General features: G+C 52.1%; 1 protein-coding gene across 7 annotated transcripts in view; it reads left to right on the top strand.

Moving 5' to 3' along the window:
* NUP98 (nucleoporin 98 and 96 precursor) overlaps positions 1–22,084 on the top strand; it is a 791,668-nt gene that overhangs the window by 748,945 nt on the left and 20,639 nt on the right. For 4 of the 7 annotated variants that reach the window (XM_085623457.1, XM_085623456.1, XM_085623459.1 and 1 more), the window contains one exon: positions 16,049–16,157. In XM_085623457.1, coding sequence (XP_085479583.1) covers positions 16,049–16,157 — 109 coding nt within the window. Of the gene's footprint in view, positions 1–16,045; positions 16,158–22,084 lie in introns of all 7 variants that reach the window. The other 3 variants (XM_085623458.1, XM_085623454.1, XM_085623455.1) reach the window with 1 other exon arrangement.

Below are 22,084 nucleotides of genomic sequence, written 5' to 3'. Positions count from 1 at the left end.
TGTCGGATCTTCACCAGCAGATTCGTCCTCTGCGCTGGCTGTGTGTGTAGACTCTGCCTCTGGAGTCGATACGATGCCAACTGGCCACGGCCAGGAGGGGCAGCCCAGTTGTCTGTCCAGGCCACCCGTCCAGTCAACGCATAGCCCCATGCGGCTTCCTGTGCTGACATCGGATGCGGTGCCGAGCTCCACGCCATGTCTGCGCCGCTGGAGCCAATGGCTCCTGTACTGCAGGAGCTCCCAAACACGTCCGGTAGCTCCCCCTCCTCACCCCAGGTGGAGGTCGAATTGGCGCCCACGTCTAGTCCCCTTTCGCGGTTCTCGAAATTGAGCCGGCGCCGGTAGCGGCGCCGACGCTGGATCCCTTGTTACATGAGGATCAGCTCACAACGGGTTCACCATACCCAGGGTCGATTACGAGCTCCTTGATGCAGGTGCCTAGTGTTCCGTGACCCGTGGATCAACCCCAGGCTGGTCCACTCTTGTTCTCTCGTGGACGGGTTAACCTTCAGCCGTCCCCAATCAACGGATTGTTGTCTCCTCCCAGGATGGCGACCGAGGCTAGTGCGGCCTTCGCAAGGGCTATTCGCAGGGCTGCGGATATTCTCCGCTTGCAAACCCCTGGGGTTTCCCTTCCCACTGATCCTTTACTGGATCTCCTCCATATGGAGCCTGTGAACATGGAGCCTTTGCTACCCATTGGTGAGTCTTAATTTGATGTCATGCTTGGGACCTGGTCGCAGCCCTCTTCTGGTGACCCTGTTGATAGAGCCATTGCTCGCCAGCACCGTCCTGACCCAGACGATCCAGTCTGCTTATTTCTTCATCCTAGAGCTCAGGGTCTGGTTGTTCAGGCGGGTTTCGCCTTACAACCTTCTTTCGCTTTACTGTTGCTCCCTTCCACTAGGGCAGCTCGGTGGCTGGAGACCTGTGGACGCTACATTTTCGTCTCGACCAGTGCCGCCATTCGTGCCTTAAACAAGTCTTGCGTGTTTGCATATTCTTCCTTTGACCCTTGGTCGAGCTCATTCTTCCTTCTCTCCCGGAAGCACCCAGGGCAGACTTGCCGTGTCTTCTTCTTGATGGGCGTGGATTGGCACAATATTCCATTAGTTCGGCCCTAGACGCTACCGACTCCGTTAGTAGGGCAATGGCACGGTCGGTTGCTTTACGCCGCCATGCGAGGCTGCTGGATAGTCGTTTCCCCGACAACGTTCGGGAGGCTCTACAGGATCTGCCATTCAATGGTGTAGACCTTTTTGAATGTCACGCCGATTCAGCAATCTCCCTCCTTATCTCTGGTCTCCTGTGATTCGCTGGCCCTTGCGACCAAGCTTTCTTGGCTTTGTGACCCTGTTTTGTCGCACTATGTGTGACTTTATATTGCTTTCCTTAATAGGCAGGGTTTCCTTCCTTGTTTAGGACCTTGAGTTCATGACGTAATATCCAGATGGTCTGGGTGGATGTGCCGCCCTGTTTGCCTTGGTTGGTCCAGAAGAGGCCCCTTACTGGGGTTAAGACTTCACATATATGGGGTACTTAAAAACGCACACTCCTGGGGAGTATTATTCACAGGGTATCTTTTTTAGATCGCCTTGTCTTTTCTGCTGTATGCCTCCCACATGTGGGTGTCGTGGTTTGGTGCTTCAAAGGCTGTGGTTTAAGGTTCGCTGTAGTACTTTCAGGCATTGGCTGTTTTCCATCTTTTTAACAGCCACTGTCCCCTGGAAGCCTTGTTTGGTTCCGTCCAGGCGCAGTTCTTCCACAACTGCCACCCTACCTTGTTAGCCCCAGGAAGAAGTCGCTGCGCGACACGCTCTTCCTGTTGTGCGTGATTAAAGTGTACCCTGGTATGATTCGCTTCTTCTTAAGAGGCATATTTGCCCCATGTACGTCTACGCTGTGCATTAACTTATGCACCCCATTTCTGGCCTCTTACTCAACAGAAGTTTGTTCCTAATGCATTCTGCTCAGGTGTTTTCCACACTTCTGCATTGGGTTCTTGCTGTAGCACTCTCCAACGAATGTTCTCTTCAGGATACTCACTTCTTGGGTCCCTGGGCCATTAGGATAATCTTAAATGTTCGTGTCTGGCTCCACCTCTTCATCTCTCTGCCGGAGGACTTTAGCTCGCTCCCGGGAGGTTAGCTGATGTCGCTTGCAGCTCTGGACATTGCCCTGTCTACTTCTACTTCTGCTTCCATATAACTGTGGGTTCTTTCAAGTGCCCAAGTCTCATCACGTAAAGCCTCATATCTGATAGAGTACTAGCCGCAGATTCCTTAACGTAGAATTATCCCCAGGCGTGAGACTGGACCAGGAAAGCTTTCTTTGCCCCAGCATCTCTGCGCGCCAGGGGCGGAACCACACGACTCCGCCCTGACGTCATCTGCGGGCATGACGTCAGCGAGGTCACTTAAGCCCCACCCCGGCGCACTGACATCAGTTTCCTTCTTTTCCGCGTGCAACGCAGGTCCGGATCGTGTCCCTGGCCTGTTTTCAGGCCTTCTTTTCACATTTTGTGTTGACAGTGTGCGAATGCCTTCGGACTATAAGGCGTGCTCGTCTTGCGCGCGTCGGATGTCTGTGACGGACCCCCATCCTATTTGCATGTGCCGTTTGGGCGAGCATCATGATTCCACAGACTTTGACGCTTGCCAGCATCTGAAGCCTAAGTCCCGGCGGGAGCGCCGGATGAAGCTCCTTTCAGCCCGGTATTCCAGATCGGCGGCGTCCCCGCGTCCGTCCCCTGGGGAAGGGTCCTAGAATCGCCGCTTCCGATTTCAACATCGCCCGTCACTGAGGCTGCTAGGGTGTTGCTCGCCCATTGGGAAGTCTTATAGCTTGTCCCCGAGGCCTGGCCCCCACGCTGCGGAGGGTGCAGGCTCGTCGTGGGACATGCGGCCTCCTTCGTTGCCAGCCTACCAGCCGTTTCCTGGCGCCGGGGCGCCCAGGGCCCACATGGAGGCCTACGCTGTGGCTCTGCAGGCTTCTTTGGCCCCTCTACTTCTCTTCCTGGGATGTCTGCAGATCCCTTGCCACGTGCAGGGCCTTCCACGGCATCGCCAGCGGCTCCGACTGGTTCGGCTTCAGGTTCTGGAGGTGTGGTGTAGTCGGGTGCGGCCCTACGGGGTTCCCTTCTTCGGCCCACGGCTCCTCTGCCTCACCGCAAACCCCTGAGGGGGTCCCTGTGGTGTCATGGGAGGTCACCGGGACTCACGGCTTGCCCCATAGCCGTCCTCGGTCTTCTGGGCAGGCGGCCTTGCCAGAAGCCGAGCTGACGCCGCTCAGGCGCCGACAGCTGGCGACGCCGCGGGTGCTGGTTAGGGGCCAGGGCGTGTCCCCCTCGTCTCTCCACGCAGGCGGCTGCCTCGTCTGAGGTAGAGTCGGCGCCTTTTCGGCACCATTCTTTCGCTGACCCAGAGCCAGCCCTGCTCCCTTCTCCTGGGGCGCAAGAGGTCATCTCGGTGTCCCCTCCAGCGCCGGTTGACGTCACACCAGCGGCAGACTCCACGGCGCTGTGCCGGCGTCGGGTGGTCGACTCGTCTCCAGAGGCCCCCTGCTCGCCGGAGGTTTGTCAACTTTTTGTCTCTTCTTCCCTTGAGACGGGACGCCGCGTCGTGGCCTTTTCCCCGGCGTCTTCCAGGGAGGGTTCTTTGCCGTCCCCGCGCCAAAAGCCTTCCCCAGAGGCGTCTCAGGTTCCCCACTCGTCCGTGAATCTTCCACCGTTCCCGGGCTGGCTATTTCCCTCCAGTTGGACTTGGGGATGGCCGGCTTAGTTTACAGCCGTCCCCTACGGAGGAATTGCTTCCCCCCCATGCCCCCCCCCCATCCCCCCTCCCCATGACACCCTACGGAGGCGAGTGCAGCCCTTGCCCGGGCCATTTTGCACATGGGCGACCCCGCCACCCCATTCCCTACGGACCATTTGCTTGGGGTTCTTCATCAGGGCTCTGGTGGACGGGAGCTGCTTCTTCCCTTCGAAGTTTCGCTCCATAATTCTCTTTTGGGGGCGTCCTGCCACAGGGGATCCGGTGCCCCAGTTGCTCCTCCACCGTCCTGCTCCGCATGATCCAGTCTTATTTTCTTTCCACCCTTCTACCCAGGGTCCTCTTCTGCAGACTGCTTTTCCTTCCTTACCTTTGGTGGTGTTTCCTCCGTCACGGGAGACCCGGTGTTTGGATTCATGGGGGCGTAAGCTCTTCGCTTCCTCTAGTGCTGCTTTGCGGGCGCTCAACACGCTTTGTGTGTTGGCCAGGGCTACTTTCAGCTTGTGGGATTCCGTGAAGTCCCTTCTGTCTTCTGCCTCTCAAGAAGGTGTCTGCGCTGATCTGCGACGCCATGTGATGGATGGCCGAGAGTTGGCCGCGTTTATTCTTCGTTCGGCCCTGGATGTTTCTGATGCTCTCGGCCGCACTATGGCAAGTTCAGTAGCTCTCCGTCGCCATGCTTGTTTGCGGGATAGCGTTTTTCCCCTGAGAATGTTAGGGAGCGTCTGGTTGGTCTGCAGTTTGAGGTGCTTTTGTTTAACACCCATGCGGATGCTGCCATTCAGCGGCTCCTTGCAGAGCTCCATCCTCCTCCTCACCCTCCGTAAACTTGGCTTGTCGGTCCTGTACTGCTTTATGGGAGGTGTTAACCCTCCCCCCCCCCCCCTTTTCTGGGGTCTAGTGGTTCGGTTGGACTGTCTGTGCATTGTGTGGGTTGGCAGGCCTTCCGGGTCCTTAGGTTGACCCTTTTTGTGATGTTGGCTGCTGGTACAGCCCCCTTGGCTTTGTTTCTTTGGTTGTTCGTACACCAGTATGTGTCCTCAGGTTGGGCCTTCTGTATGTTTTTTGTTTGGCTGCTTGGCAAGCAGTCTGTGGTTCTATCTGCAGGTCCTTTATGTACTTGTCCTCTGCTGTGGGGTCCTTTCCCTAAGAGGTGTTCCCATGTTTTCTTGGAACGTATCAAACCCTATGTGGGGTACTTGTAGCTATTGCATAGCTCTGTCCTGCACTGGGAAGGTATGGTCGCCCCCTTTTCGGGTTCCCTGCCTTTCCTGGCATCACTGTATACCGCTGGTGCAGTCTCTTGTGTCTTTCCGGGTGCTGCTTGCGCTGCTCCAGGTTCTGTTATTCTTGGTGTTCGCTACATCGGTCAGCCAGTCTGGCTTGCTTGTTATCTATGTCTAAGGTGTGGTGTTGTGGTGTTTCTGCCTTCCTGTCCGACGTTTCGGCCTGGCCCTCTGTCTGGTGTTCCAGGGGGGCTAGGTTTCTCCTGGCTTTCCTGTGTTCTGGTTGACGGCTTGGGTCCGTCTTCCGTGTCTCTCCTCTTTCTCTTCTGGCTGGTCCCACTTCTCTTCGTGGGGCGGTGTGTCTATAGAACGATCCTCCTTGGGGCTTGTTTTGTATTTCCGTGGCCGCTGCCCTTGGCTTGCGCCTGGCTTGTTCTGGGTGCACTGCTCCATGGTATTGCCAACTGCCGGCTGGGCATGCCTGCTCGTTCTGGTCCGCTGCCGTGGCCCTTAGTGTGTTCCCTTGTGCCCCTGCCGCTTGTTCTGCTGGGGCTTTGCGCACCCATGCTTTTCTTCTTACGCCTGCGCTTCTTGGCTGTGGAGTCGTTCCTGCCTTGTCTGCTGCCTTGCGGCTGATGCCTATTCAGCTGTCTTCGATTGCTGTATGTTTTCCTACGGCGGGGTCTGCCTCCGGTTCTACCTCTGCTCCCTGGAGTTGGCGTGGTTCTTTTCCTCCTGGGTGCTCCTCTGTGGCTGTCTGTCCCTACGAGGGTTTGTGACAGTTGTCCCTTGGATGGGCTTGGGGTCTCCTAATCTTCCCTTCGCCTTGTTCTTGCTTACCTCTGCTTGATGGGGGCTGGGCCGCCCTTCTTGTCCCCATGACATGTTCCCTGCTGGGCCCTGTGTTTCTTCCTACTGGAGAGGTTCTCTCGCAAGCCCTCTTCACCTCTCGGTATGGCTAGGGTATCTATTCTACGTTAAGGAATCTGCAGCTAGTAGTCAATCAGATGTACAAGTTACTTGCCTTCAGTAATGATGTATCTGGTAGAGACGATTCTAGCCACAGATTCCTACACGGCCCTCCCTTCCTCCCTGTTCTGCGAGGACCTTCAGTTTGGTTTTCTGCACCCACCTCCCTCCGGGTGGCTTGTCTTCTGTGGGTGTCCGCTTCGCTTCCTCCCGGACAGGGTGCTTCGTTATGCTGGTTTGTTCCATCCCTTCCTTTATCATACGTGGTAAGTTGGTTCCTGTGTGCTTCTGTATCCCTCTGCCCTGGTTTTTTCTCCGGTGTAGAGGCCTACTTTTACTCTTCTCCCTTGTACTTGCTTGGGGTTCTGCTCCCTTTGCAGTTCTCTACGTTATTTTTTTTTTTTTTTGCCTGTACCTCTGCCTTTTCGCTCCTTTCAGGGGATACGGCCCTCCTTGATGGTATTGTCTGGGTGTGCATTGCTGTTGCTCCACTGTTCCGGGCTTGTTGCCCTTCACTGTTGTGGATTGTGATTGCAGTCTCTCTCTTCTGCTATGGCGTTTTTCTCATGCTTTCTGCCTCCAGGGAGGATGTCGCCTTAGCTTGCAAGGGTGTTCCTCACAGCGGTGCTCTTCTCTTTCACTGCTATGGCTTTCACTGCTATTGCTTTTTGTACCTTAGTGCTTGGCACTTTTACAACTGGTGCTGTTCCTCACCTTTCGTTTCTCTTTTCTGATTCACTGATTTTTCGCACACAGCGCGCCGGGGTGGGGCTTATGTGAACTCAAGGACGTCACTCCTGCGGACGACGTCTGGGCGGAGTCGCGTGGTACTGGCGCGCAGAGATGCTGGGGCAAAGAAAGTTTTCCAGGTCCAGTCTCACGCCTGGGGATAATTCTACGTTAAGGAATCTGCGGCTAGAATTGTCTCTACCAGATACATCGTTACCGAGGGTAAGTAATTTGTACTTTTCACGTGTTTCTTCTTAGTCTATATCAACTTCGTGTTCCTCACACAGCAGACTCGCGTGAGCATGTCCCTGCCTGCGGTGTGTCTTCGTGCAGGTCGGCTCAGCCGGAAAACTCATGTGTGGGTGTCCTGCTTTCCACATACCCCTACTTTTTCACAGTTGCCTACCTGCTAATGCATCCTTCCCCTCTGTGGCTGCTCAAACTACCCTACAAGGGTTTTTTTTCCTCTACCTCGGGTGATTCTACCGTCCTCAAGGTATACTTATGGTCCTGTCTTCCACATGACTACCATTCTTCCTGTAGTCCTGTGTTCGGAACTTATGGTTGCCGTCGGCCCTCTCATGTCTTGTGAAGGAGCGACTGCGTGCTGGAATATATTATGTTCCTGGTACTATCAACACTTTCTGACCATTGGTCGGTATCCTGCCAATGCTATCCCACGTCTCTTAGCGTCGACACATCGGATTCTGCTGATCCATTGGACCCTAGGTTAAATTCTCATCTTGGCAGAGTAACTCAGTTCTATTCGTTTAACACCTTCTGTTTAATTTGTATATGTTGCTGTTAGCCAGTCGGATGTATTCCTTTGGTTTATTGGTTTTGATGTATTCTGATGATGCCCAGATTTTATTCGTAGCAGAAAATCAAAGTAAGAGTGCTGAAAAGCTGTTTAGCTGTTCAACCAATGTACAGGGTTGAATGATTAGAAAAAATCTAAAATTAAATGGTGAGAGAACTGAGATTCTCCTTCCATTTTGACAAGCATCAGTTTGTGTGTTGTCCTTAAACATTGAGTAATAAACCCACCTCAATGTCCAGTGTGAGGAACTTGGGGATTGGGTCGGATGCTTGGCTAATGATGGAAGATCAAATAAAATCGATGTTGAGGACGCGTCTTTTTCAATTGATGGCACTGAAAAGGTTTCTGTATCTTTTTAGCTTACAACTGAATCTTCAAATCATGAATGCTTTTGTCGACCAGGCTAGATTATTGCAACTCTATTTACCTGGATTTGCCAACAAAGTAAATAAACTACTAGTACATAATGCAGGATTGCGATTACATTGACAATGCATTCAAACCTGTCTCCCCTGCTTTTGTTAGTCTACATTAAGAAAATAGATCATGTGTGTGAGAAAGTGGGTTTCTGTTGCAGTAACCCCCCCTTTTTTTGCCTAATAGCTGATGCACTTTCCCTTGTTGTGCCCTGGGCTCCTGCCAATCAGGTGCCCAGGGCCTATGTTCCTTCCTTAAAACACACAAACTCCCAATTGGCAAACCCTGGCCACATGTCAGCCCCTGGTAAATGGTACCCTAGGTACCCAGGGCCTTGTGACCAGGGATGGCCTCTAAGGGCTGCAGCACTCATTGTGCCACCCTTAGAGGCCCTGTACCCTTACACACACACACTGCCTTTGCAGGCTGAGTGTCTGGGTGCAGGACAAAACAAAGAGTCGACATGGCACACATCTCTGTGTGCCATGCCCATTACCTATACTGCCAAGGCATATGTCAGCCACCCCTCTGGCTGGGTGCCTTATGCCTATGGTGTGGGCACAGGAGCAGGAGCCCTGTGCCCCTACAGTACCCAGGTCCATTCCTGGGCACTGTAAGTACAGTGCTGCCTTTTACAAGTACATGGTGCTGAGAGCTCGTCAAACACGAACTCCACAGCACCATAAGGGCAACACTGAAGACTGGGAAGTTTGGTATCAAACTTCTCAGCACATTAAACCCACACTGATGCCAGTGTGGGATTTAATGTACTAAGCACCCCAGAGGGCATCTTAGAGATGCCCCCTTACAGCTAACCTACAATACACGTCTGCTCTGAGGCTGCCCAGGCTGCCACACAGCAGACATGTTGCTGGACCCCTGGGTGGGAGAGCCCCTGCTCTCCCGGGCCTGCAACAATGCACATCCTGGGTGAGGTGAGAAATCTCCTCCCCCAGGATGAGCAAAGGGAAGCTTCAAAGGCATGCCGCCAGTTGGAGTTTCCCCAGGCCACTGCAACCCCCCACTCTGGCAGGAAGCTTGGCCGGAAACCCCATACAAGGACAGGGGATGTGCCAGCCTGCCCACCCCACCCCTCAGGTGGGGGAGGCGAGGTGAAGCACATCTCCGGGCTCTCGCCATCTTGAAGATGGGAGGCCCTACCCTATCAGGATTAGGCTACTGCCCTCCTCCCACAGGAGAGAGGCAGGATAGGGGGTGTACCCACCCCAGGACAAGGACCCATTGGTCCCTGGCCTTCACCTACCTGTAACGCCCCTAAATCTAGTATTTAGGGGCCCCCTGAACCTTCCTTCCCCAGATTCCAGATAGAAACCTACAAGAAGAGCAAGAAGAAAAAAGACCTGCCCTGCAGCTGCTAAAAAGAGGAAGACACCAACTGCTTTGGCCCCAGCCCTACCGGCCTGTCGACCCTCGAACCTGCTCCTGCTCCAGCGCGGCATCTCTTGTGGCCAGCAACCTCAAAAACCCCGGAGGACCTGGCTACCTTTGACCTCTGATTCCCTGGGACTCCCATGAGTAGAGGCTCTACTCGAGAAACCTATTCCTAACTCCTGGCAGCAGCCCGGAACCGCGGACCCAACACACTCTGCACCAGCCAAGCCTGGCCAGTGCCGGAGTGGACAAAGACCCTGAGGACGACCCCACGGCGACTGTGACCCCGAGTCCGGCACCCAAGGACCCCCCTCGACATCCTGGACGAAGCCTGCAGCCTCAGAACCGAGTGCCACCCCAGCCGCGATCAACCAGAGGGTAAGATTCCCGACGTCAAAAGGCACCCCTGCACCCGGCGCCCTGCGGCCCCCTGTGCCCAATCCCGGGGTACCCACCTAACCTACAACTACCCAACTTACCCCTCGAAGTGGTGGTGGCACCGGAAACATCCTCGTCCCCGAGCCTGCAGCCTTTTTCCAAACCGGAACATTCCCATTGACTTCCATTGAGCGCCCGAAGGCTCAAAAGCACCCTGCACCCAGCCGCCCGAGTGGCCCTGGCAGTGCACTCTCTACACTAACTTACTTCCCCACTTGCCCTGAGTAAGTGACCAGGAGCCCAGCTCCCACAGACGCGTGGCTTGCCAGACAGCAGCCACCAACCAAGGCCCCCCTATCCCTCATAGGATAACATTGGGCCTAACTCACCCTGCACCCGGCCGTCCTGAAACCGCTGAGGGTGAACCAACTGTACCTACCTGACACTGGGGGACCCCTGAGTCTATGCCCGGAATTTCAACTCTGCCAGTCGAGTACTTACCCTTAAACCGCTAAACTTCATTTTCCTCATAGGGTAACATTGACTGGCTTTTTCTTGAAAAATCTTCTAAGTGTGAACTTTTCAAAACTGCAAAAATTCACTAAAAATCAGCCAAGTGACAAAAACGAATTTACTCACCTGCTCTTAGGTGAGCTCCCAGTGCTGGATCTTGGTGCCCAGCCCTGACTCTGAAAAGTGTTCACAACTATACTTACTTCTAACTCATTTTTCTCCCATAGGAAACCATTGTCTGCTTTTCTGTGAAATTTCTTTTAAGTGTCTACTTTTGCAAATTTGAAATATTCTTTTAAAATCGTACCATTTCTGCAAACGAAATTACTTACCTGCTTTTGATAAGGACCCCAGTCCTGGGTCTAGGCACCCAGTCCTGGATTACTAAAGTAACGATAAAGTACTCTACCTGCAATTTGAATTTCTTGCCATAGAGATCCATTGAATGTTTTCTGTGAAATATTTTCTAAGTGCTAACTTTTGAAATAGCTAAATATTATTTAAAAATCATTACAGTTATTAAGTCCACTTTCATCACTTGATTCTGAATACTGACCCCAGGCTGGTTCTAGGATCCAGACCTGGAATTCCAAAAGTAATCTAAAAAGTAATTTATCACAAATAACCTGAATTTACCATTGAGCTCAATGCATTGTATGTTTAGGAAATAGGATTGTTTATTGCAACCAACTGTGACTGTTTACACAAATTTATTGCTTGAAACAAAAGTATTTATATTCAACCTCTCATTCTGAGAAAGTATATTTTACCCCCTTTGTGGTTCTAAAAATAAAACAAGCATATATTTTATATATACAAATCATTGGCCTAGAGTTCAGTTATTGAGTGTGTGAAACCATTTGCTGACTGAGTGTGTACAATAAATGCTTTACACTGTCCTCTGGTACTGCCTTACTGCTCGACCAAGCTACCACTTTTTGAGAGTAAGGTCATACCTAACTTTGACCTCTATCAGCCTCTGGGGGACTGTGGACTCTGTACACCCTGTACCTATTAGGGAACAGTATATACAGAGCCACTTTCTCACAATGTGTAAACCACTATGCCTAGTGCACAAAGCTCTCTATGATGATAGGATTAGTCCATTGTCAAAGAAATGTATATTTTAAATACCTAGACACAAAACGAGATTAGGGAAAGGCACCCCTCATGAAAGTCCATTGATTATGACAAGTGACTCGGGAGGGCAGAGCCTTTTCTTTGGAATAACAGAAAAGTGGAATAACCTCTCGGCTGAGCTACAGATGGATTGTCTGAAGTCATGGTTGTTCCCTATAGCTTGTGTGTGTAACATTTCCTGTGATTTTTTTTGTTTAGTGTGAGACCAGGCAGTGCCATTTGATCTACAGATGTATGTAGCGCTATAAAAGTACAAACCTATTAATACAAATATTTACCTTCTTGAATTCATTATTTTTATGTTGCTCCTCTTGGTTATACATTACCCTTCCCTAACATTGTGGTAAGCTTACTTACCGCCCCCTCACATCAACTTTAGCAGCATTCCAAATTACTACCTCTGACCCATCTCCGGGGATATTTTTTAAAAAGTAGTTCGGTATCTCCTCAGGAACCCTGTCCCTAAAACCCAAAGCTTCCGCGTACCTGCCATGTGCAGCTTTGTTGATATGGCCTGCAATACCAATTCTACTTGCAAGGAATAATTAAGCTGAACACCTATTTAAGTCCATTCTTCTGAATGTTCTCTCCGTATATCAGATAATCCCAACCAAAATTGATTGTATACCAACACATTTGGTTGGAATGTATTATTTACGGGTGCTAACTTAATATTAAAGACACTTGACATTCGCTACATCTTCCCTCCACAAATTTTAGTGGTAAAGAACAGATAGGTGCAAAGCTCTTCCTACCGTTTATTGTGCATATAGACCTGAGAAGATGGCGATCTTACATACCTTATGAAAGCCTTGCAGCAACAGCACTTGTCCTTCGTTTAGGAGTGTATTGTAATTTTGGAATGGAAAGATAAAGCAAAAAGAATAGCTGTTACCCTGGATTTAATACTGTGAGGGCAGTTAAATTGCTGCAGAAACATATTTATTTCAACCATTTCATCAGATCCAGTGAGCTGAGTTACCTGCACCAGCAACACATGCATTTCTATACTGTACAGTCTCCTGACCACGGCGCAGCACTTCATTGGTCGGTAGACACACTATGTATTTACTACTTAATGGATTAAATGGTAAATATGCTATGGTTAACTTGATAAGCTTATATGAAGAGAAGGACCGTTTCCAACCAAACCTCTTAGCACATTCTCGTCCATGTTAGTATCCGTAGACTTGACTGATGGATGCATCCATTTTTACCATAATATGAAACGTTAAGGCCTAGTCCCTGTGGTTTCTCAGTCGGCAATACCCTACTGTTCATTTAGCAGCTGTATACACCTGCTTTTAATTGAGCCACTTAGAACTAGCCTTAAAATAAACTTCTCCCCTTCCTCACCCTCAACACAGATCAATAGTTAATGATCCAAAGCAACCATTTTCGTCCCTATTCGTCTGAGAGCGCGCTTCAAGGCGGCGTGTATTGTGTTCAGGGCTCTGAACGGGATCGGGCCAAAGTTCCTTAGACAAACATTTTTTTGGTACGTGCCTAACAGAACTCTTAGGTCAGCTGAGGCCAAACTAGTACAAACACCCCAGTTTAAAAAAGTTAATTGGGGAGGTAGAAGTTTTGCTCATAGCGCTTCCAAGATCTGGAATGAACTCCCATTTTTTTTAAGAAGCTCCTCTGATTTCTGCTTCTTAAGAAAACATCTCAAGACTTGGTTCTTCTCACAGTTCTAGTTTTTGTTATTGTTAGTTGGCAGTGCTTAGCGCCAGGACACCGCAAGGTAATCGTGCGCTTTATAAGCTATAATAACATAACATAACCTAACATTTCATCAGTATGAGGGAATATCAACTCTTTCCAAAAAAACATTAAACATAAATTTGGCATGGGGAGCTTACTCCTCAGCAGCCACCCAAGAAGGCAAATCTCAATTATTTAAAAAAACATTTCTTCCAAAGACTCGTTCTGTATTGGGATCCGCTTAACCTTTGTAAAGCCTTCATATTGAGGAGGGACTTAGCAGTAACTATTTTCCTATACTGTCTGTTGTGGGTAGAGGTCATTTGTCAACCATTCTGTCCTTTTACTTTGCTGACATTACAGTTGGAAAATTATTAGTTTCAAATATTTAACATTATTCTTCAGGTGGATACTTCTAACTGTAGATTCCTCACCTTAGAATAACCCACAGGCACCATATTGTATCCAGAAACTTTTCCAGTAATTTCCTGCATACTGCTAGGTCCCATTGTCTGGCACAGTACTGACTCCATACCGCTCCGGAAGAGACCGACCAGATCCTCATAAGTTCCACCCTGCATGCTGAATGAGGTTTACTTCTGCACCTTTAAATGGGGATCCAGAACTTGGCTCCCCCAAATCATCAACGACCATATACCCCACTGAAGACAACCAGTCTCAAGCCTAGACTGCGAGAAGCCGATTTCAGTCACAGATCCAAATTAGGTATCTTTGGTGCTTGGGCACGAAACCGAAACGTGCAACAAGTTAGTCATCATGCACCTGAAAAGAAGAGTCCTGGTCGAACCGTAGGTCTTCATTGCATCTCAGGGTACGGGTATCTGGTGGCCCTTTTCTTCAAGCCATGTCCGTGCCTCAGCCGCAGTTTCAAAGAAATGGGCTTCTTGGCTGTTCAGTACACGCAGCGTGGCAGGAAATAGCATATATTTAAACTTCAGGCTTCTCAAATGTTTCTTGACTTCGAAATGTCTCTCTGTTTCTGGACCTTTGTAGTGTAATCCGAATAAATGTTCATGGTCCATCCTGCCGAGGCCTGTGGGTCCGGGCCACTTGCATGGTGTGATACCTGTCAGGGACGTTGAGCAGCTATACCATCATAGCTCTTATAGTGGCCCCGTGAGGGATGGTCCACCCAGTACCTGATGTGCCCCCTCCACAGTAAATAATTTGGAGTGCCAGCCCTCTAGCACTGTGGATATTAGCCAGTCTTTACATGTAGCCCGGATGATGGTTCTTGCCCGTTCAGGTATTACCTCTATCCGTACATTGTTCCGGTGTGAGCGACCCTCCAGGTTGTCCAGTTTCACTGCCAGCGCAGCACTGTCTGCATCCAGTTTCGTGATGCGGCTCTGGGCTCCCTTCACTGTGGTAGTCAGTTGTGTGATGGTGTGCTCTATGGCCAACACCCTTTCAACCAATATTTGTATGGTCTGCTCACAGCAATCCCACCTCCTGGGTCACTGTCTCGATCTTGTGCTCCAGAGAAGCTTGTTTTAGTTTCGTTTATGACAGCCAGTATCAAAGTGGTATAAGGCTCAAGGGTCTGGTCCCTGGTCTCTGGCTGGCAGGCAGGTGAGCCCTCCTGCCACAGTGGGGTGGGGTGTTGTCTTGGCGGGCCTGTGTGCCTTTTGTGGCCCATCCTGATCGCAAAGCTCACTGCACCCTCCACATGGTGCTGGCTGCCCATATCCTCTTCTAGCCCTCGCACAGGTCTTGGGTTATCTCTGCACCACAGGCCGCCTCATGTCCCGCAGCTCTTGTTCCTAGTTAGTTAAGCTGTTGTGCCCCCCAACCAGAGGCCTGCAACTCCCGGCTACAGCCAGCACCCCCCACAGAGTGCTCTGATTGCCGCGGCAGGGTACGAGCACCCCGCCCCTCTTCCCCGTGGCACTCACCAGACAGGCTCATAATTGTCCATGTCTGCCACACCTCACAACTTTCTCCTTCTGGGCAGCTCTTTGTATAAGTTTGTCTTTATGGCTCTCTGCCTGACTCTCCCCAGGGGCTCGGGCGCTTCCGTTCCCTGGCTCCTGTTACTCCGGCTGTCCTATCCGCTGAAGAACACCTTTCTCGGGCCCCACCTCGGCACCTTTGTTGTTCCTGCGGCTTCCGGGTTAAAGACTGCACCGCCGCTTCCATGTCCTTCTCCATTCTAATGTTTCCTGCCCGGGTGGGCTGCCAGACAATTTAGATGTGAGGCCACACCGCCCTTGCCGCCTCTTTGCTTGCAGTGGTCTCTCCCGGAGTTGGGTGGAGAGCCTCTGTGGGTCTCCTCTCGACACCCCCGCTTTGTTAGTTGGAGTCCATGGTAGCCCACTTAGACCCACATCTTTCAGGATTAGTGCCTCTGCAGGCCAATAGTGCTGAAGCTCCAGCACACATGTCCGGCTCCATGCGGCTTCAGGCCACTCCTTTGGCAACACTATTTCTGGTGGATACTCTGACTGCAGATTTTCTCACTGCCCTCCATCGTCCCCGTTCTGTGGAGTAGCCTCTTTCTTCTTTCCCATCTAAAATGTCCCACTTTAGAGATCAGCGCAGTGTCACTTACAATTTGTTAAATGCTACGCGTCTGTAGGCAAGGGTTGAGAAAAATGAATGAAACTGACATACATCAGCATGCATTCCACAAAGCAACAGGACCCCTGGTACGGAAAATATCCGGAATCAGTTCGGTGCCTGGGGATATTCCAAAGGCATAGAGTCTGCGATTAGATAGACACCAGAAAGGTAAGTAACTTGTTCTACATAGTTGTAGGCTATGCAGGTCCATGTAATAGATGGTGTCTTCACACTTCAGTTTGAAACATGATATTTTATCTCACCTTGCTTAGTTGACTTTTACGAAGTTGTGCTTGGTTACTTACACGCCTATGGACAAAGGATATTGTTTGCTTAATTTAACAATTTGTACTCGGCATACTAAAGAATGAAAAACATCTGAGCGTATTGTGTATTTTCAGCAGGAATTTACAGGGTACGAGTTGGAGAGGTTGCACACAAAAGTGACATCTCTTTGCAGCCGAATAGAACAGTTGCAGTGCCACAATGCCAAGGACCGCCTAGCTCAGTCAGGTAAGGTTCATATAAGCTGATATAAAACCTTTCTTTGATATAATTAGCTATTTTTGTAGCACTAAATAGAGCTCTTTTGCCCATTCTGATCCCTAGAAATAACATGTTTTGCTATTTTCCAATTGAATGGTATCTCAGAAGGATGAAGGGCAGTGAGCCTTAGCTCCCTGATCCAACTTGCCATCCAGAAAGAAAGCAAGGTTGTAACTTTTCTATATCTCAACATAAAAGTTAACAAGCACTACTAGTAAGAGCTGAAAGAGACACATTAGTGATGGATTCCTTACCTTAGAATTGCCCCCAGGCGTCAGACTGGATCTGGAAAGTTTTCGTGAGCAGCACTCCTGAGCGCCGGAAGGTAGCATTGTGCGGCTTCGAATCAATCATAGGCATTGTGATCGCCGGGATGACATCACGGCAGCTACTTAGACGCCGCCCTCACGCGCTGTCAGTTTACTTATTTTTGTGTGCACCAGCAAGCGCAGATCCGGAGAGAGTGGTACCCCCAGACAATTCTTTACTGAGTTTTTGGTGACTTTTGTCTCTGTCTTTTTTGAGTCTTTGACTCCTGGTGTTATAGAGATAACCGGGTTCAAGTCTTGCGAGGTTTGTCCCTGCATGATGTCTGTGATTGACCCGCACCATGAGTGTGTCTACTGCCTGGGGCGTGACCATGACCCCACATCGAGCCCTGACTGCCGGGCCATGCCGGGCCGAAAACTTTGCGGGAGCAGTCCCGAAAGTTGCTTGAGGCCCAGGAGTCGGCTCCACACCGTTCCCGGTCCCGTGGTAGGTCGAGGGACCGGTCGCGGAGCCGCCACCATCGTTCGACGAAGTCTTCGCACTTGGACAGGTAAGACGAAGCACAAGAAGTCAAAGAAGCGCCGTCGTTCTTCCTTTGCCTGTCGCACGACACGGCTGAGGGTGCGGTTGGTAATACCCCTGCGGCTCGTGCCACCCCTGCGGCTCGTGCCTCCCACGCGGCTCCAGCGGAGTCTACGCAGTTGCCAACGGCCTACCTGCCTTTCCTGGGTCCGTATGGGACTCCGGCCCAGCTGCAGGAATTTCTGTCAGCCATGGGCCGTCTCTTTAGCCCAAACACAACAATTGATGGACAGAATGCAGAACAATGTCATACATTCACCCCAGTACAAAGATCTGGGCCTAAATCCATCGTTTTTTTGCTCACCATGCCATTCCAGTTTGAACCCAGCCATATGCAAATCAGTCTTGACCCTGTGCCTCATGGGAACAGTCCAGCCCGAACTGCCAAGCCAGGTCCTCCCTGGACTGGAAACAAGCATCCTAGGACCAGTTTCGGGGTTTCACCGTCTCTTTAGCCCGTCTGGCCCCGCCGGCGCGCCTTCGGGCCCCGCTGTTCCGACTGGGGGTCCTCGCCCTTCTTGGTCAACTGCTCCGGCCCCAACGTCGTTGACTGCTCCGGCCTCAGCAACGCGAGACGCCCATGGATCCATGCATGGATCACAGCCGATGTCAGTTGACCTCGTATGACCTCCACCGACATCTACGGCACCGGTGTTGGCCGGCTCCCCGACCGATGTCGTCCCCGGCTTTCACCCTGACATGGAGACAGTGCCGAACCGGTGTCGATCGACGCCGATGGGGATTCTTCTCCCTTTCTCCATCCTCCTCCTTTCCCACCTGCCCAGCAGGTTACTGAGGACTGGGAGGGGTCAGAAGACCCTCTCGCAGCCCAATGCAAGTTAGACCCGGACTGGGCAGAGGATTTGGAATACGCAGGTGATATGGATTTCTCTCCAGAACCTGGTGCACTGTCTCCGTCTACCGTGGCTACGAAGGAGGGTGGTACTTAGTCAGTGGTGTTGCGTAGGGCAGCAGAGGCACTCCACCTCGAGCTCCCTACAGTGGCAGTCAGGACTAATCTGCTGACAGAAGTGCTTTGCCTGGCGGCTTCCTCCGCGGAGCCGCTGTTGCCCTTTAAAGATGCACTTTCGGAAGTTCTTTTGGGCATCTGGTCCAGGCCCAACATAGGAGCTCCCGTGGTTAGGAACGTGGCCCGACGCCATCGCCCGGCCCAGGTCGTCCCCATTTTCCTCTCCCAACACCCTACCCCTGAGAGCTTGGTTGTGCAAGCCTCTGCGTCTCTGAGCGCATTCCCTTCCGCACCTCCAGACAGGGAATCCAAGAAACTGGAGCAGTTTGTGAAGATTTTCTCTTACCCCATTTCAAGGTTGCAGTCTGTTAACACTGCATGCCTCTTGGGCCGTTATTCCCACTTTGTGTGGGATACAGTGGCGCAGGTGCTGCCTCAGTGTCCGGAGGAGGCCCGGACGGTGCTCTCCCAAGCTATTGTTGAGGGGAGAGATGCAGCCAAGTTCACGATTCGTTGTGGCCTTGACACCGCCGACTCGCTGGGCAGAGCAATTTCCACGACAGTGGCGCTATGCCATCACGCCTGGCTGAGGACGACTGGCTGAGGACGACTGGCTGTTCTGGGGATGTCCAGAACACTCTGATGGACATGTTTTTGATGGCACTCGCCTTTTTGGCGTCAAGACAGAGAGTGTGTTGGAGCGTTTTAAGGACTCGCGGGCTACTGACAAGTCTTTGGGCCTTTCGGCCACGCGCACTCCTTCAGCTTCTGCTTTTCGCTCATTTCGTGGCCAAGGAAGGGGCGCCCAGACACGTTTGTTTCAAAGCCACAGGCCTGTGCAGCAACAGTCTCAGCGCAGCTGCGGACGTAGGACCCGCCGAGGTGGGTAATGGGGCCAGCGGGCAGGTCAGTCCACCACCTCCCCTGCCACCACTGCCTCAAAACCTTCCTAGTCTGGTGTTTCATGCCCTCCAAACACCAGTGGGCGGCAGGATTCGCCATCACCTCCCCCACTGGCGCACCATCACTTCGGACAAGTGGATTTTACAGATTGTCTGAAGGGGCTACTCCCTCCCATTCGAGACCACCCCTCCAGCCATGCCACCTCAGTACCACCGCATATCAGGGGATCACTTGGCACTTCTCCAGCAGGAAGTTGCGGCCCTCTTGGCCAAGGAGGCAATCGAGCGCGTTCTGATGCCAGAAGTAGGTTGTGGTTGTTACTCCCACTACTTCTTGGTTCCAAAGAAGGACAAGGGCCTGCATCCTATCTTAGACCTTCAGAACGTCAATCGCTTCCGCCGGAAGGAGAAGTTCAAGATGCTCACGCTTGCTCAGGTCTTGTCTGCCCTAGACCCGCAAGACTGGATGGTAGCGTTGGACTTGCAGGATGCTTGCTTTCATATCCCCATCCTGCCGGCCCACCGGCGTTACCTGCGGTTCACGGTAGGCCACGAGCACTTTCAGTTCACTGTGCTCCCTTTCGGCCTTACCAGCGCCCCTCGGGTGTTCAAGAAAGTGATGGCTTTGGTCGCAGCTTATGTGCGTAGGTCGGGGGTTTCGGGCTTTCCCTATCTCGACGACCGGCTGTTGAAGGCGGGCTCACCCCGGGTAGTTGTCTCCCACCTCCAGACTACGGCAGACCTCCTGCATTCACTGAGGTTCTCCATCAATGTGCCGAAGTCACACCTGATTCACTCTCAGAAGCTCTTCATCGGAGCAGTTCTGGACACGACGCATGTTCTGGACTATCCTTCCGAACAGCGAGTCTGGGATATTCGGGCTAGGATTCCGATCGTTCAGCCTCCATCCCGCTTTTGTCAGAATGACTGAGGCTGCTGGGCCTCATGCATGCTGCTGGTCGATCATGCCAGGTGGCATATGCAGGCTCTGCAGTGGGACCTGAAGTTCCAGTAGGCGCAGCACCAGGGGAATCTGTCCGATTGCGACCAGATCTCGGAGGACACTGCACCTCAACTTCAGTGGTGGCTCTAGAACCAGGATTGGGTCAATGGCAGATCCCTCTCCCTTCCCCAACCGGACCACACTGTGGTGACGGACGCATCCCTTCTGGGATGGGGCGGCCACATGGGAGAGGCGGAGATCAGAGGCCTCTGATTTCCGGCGGAGTCTGGGCTCCACATCAACCTTCTGGAGCTCCGAGCGATTCGTCTTGCACTGAAAGTATTCCTTCCCTCTGTACAGGGAAGAGGGTGTGGTCATGGACCCTATGTCAAGAAGCCCGCCGCCTCTGGATATGGCTGGAACATCAGGGTATATCCCTTGTGGTTCAACACCTGGCAGGTTCTCTGAACGCCAGGGCGAAGGACTCCGCCGCTGGTGCATGATGGATCACGAATGGCGTCTTCACTCTGACGTGGCGCAATGTCTCTCAACAGTGGGGAGAGCCTTGGTTAGCTCTATTTGCCACCGAAGAGAACGCGCAATGTCAGCAGTTCTGCGCGTTGGAATTTCCAAGGCGGCACCCGCTAGGCAACGCTTTTCGACGCGAGTGGAGTTGCGGTCTAGGGTACGCCTTTCTGCGTATACCGCTTCTGCCGAGAGTGCTGAAGAGCAGTCGCGACCAGACCCAAGTCAGTCATGTGGCTCCGGATTGGGCACGAAGAGTCTGGTATCCCGAGCTGCTCAACATTGCCATCGATCCTCTGATCAGACTGCCTCTTCGGGAGGCTCTTCTGTCGCAGCAGCAGGGGACGGTCCTCCACCCCTAACCTGTCCAGTCTCCACCTCCATCAATCAATCAATATACTTATAAAGCACACTACTCACCCGTTAGGGTCTCAAGGCGCTGGGGAGAGGGGATGCTACTGGTCGAAAAGCCATGTTTTGAGGCGTTTCCTGAAAGTTTGGAGGTCCTGGGTCTGGCGTAGCTGGAGTGGTAGAGGGTTCCAGGTTTTGGCGGCGAGGTGTGAGAAGGATCTTCCGGCGGTGGTGCGGCGGATGCGGGGGATGGTGGCGAGAGCATGGTTGGCAGAGCAGAGATGGCGTGTGGGAGCGTGTAAGGAAAGTCTGTCGTTGAGGTAGGCTTGACCAATGTTGTAGAGAGCCTTGTGTGCGTGGGTCAGGAGCTTGAAGGTGATCCTTTTCGGTACGGGTAGCCAGTGTAGGTCTCTGAGGTGGGGGGGAGATGTGGTTGCGGCGTGGGACGTCAAGGATGAGGTGGGCGGATGCGTTCTGGATACGTTGTAGCTTGGTTTGTAGCTTGGCCGTTGTTCCTGCATATAGGGCGTTGCCGTAATCCAATCTGCTGCTGACCAGGGCGTGGGTGACGGTTTTCCTGGTCTCGACGGGGATCCACTTGAATATCTTGCGGAGCATGAGGAGAATGTTGTAGCAGGAGGAGGAGATTGCGTTGACCTGCTGAGTCATGCTGAGAGTGGAGTCCAAGATGAAGCCCGCGTTGCGAGCGTGGGTGGTGGGTGAGGGTGCGGTGCCTAGGGAGTTGGGCCACCAGGAGTCGTTCCATGCTGAGGGGTTGGAGCCGAAGATGACTATCTCTGTTTTATCGGTGTTTAGCTTGAGGCGGCTTGATTCCATCCAGTTAGAGATGGTGTGTAGTCCGTTGTGTAGGTTGTTTATGGCAGTAGTGGTGTCTTTCATGAGGGAGAGGATCAGCTGGGTGTCGTCTGCGTATGATACTATGTTGATGTGGTGTGTCCGAGCGATGTTGGCGAGAGGAGCCATGTAGACATTGAAGAGCATTGGGCGGAGGGAGGATCCTTGAGGGACGCCACAGATGATCTTGGAGGCCTCAGACAGGAAAGGCGGACTCTCTGGGTTCTGCCGGTGAGAAATGATGAGATCCAGTTGAGAGCCTTGTCGCGGATTCCGGCGTTGTGGAGTCGTGTATGGAGGGTGTGATGGCATACCGTGTCGAATGCGGCAAAGAGGTCCAGCAGGATGAGTGCTGCGGTTTCTCCTTAGTCGAGCATGATCCTTATGTCGTCTGTGGCAGCGATGAGTGCGGTCTCGGTACTGTGATTTTTTTCGGAAACCGGATTGGGAGGTGTCGAGCGCCTTGCTGTCTTCTAGGAAGCGGGAGAGCTGGCTG

The sequence above is a fragment of the Triturus cristatus genome, chromosome 8 (genome assembly GCF_964204655.1).
Source record: "Triturus cristatus chromosome 8, aTriCri1.1, whole genome shotgun sequence".
Taxonomy (NCBI): Eukaryota; Metazoa; Chordata; class Amphibia; order Caudata; family Salamandridae; genus Triturus; species Triturus cristatus.
The sequence above is the reverse complement of the archived record's forward strand: the minus strand, read 5'-3'. Positions and strand labels throughout refer to the sequence as shown.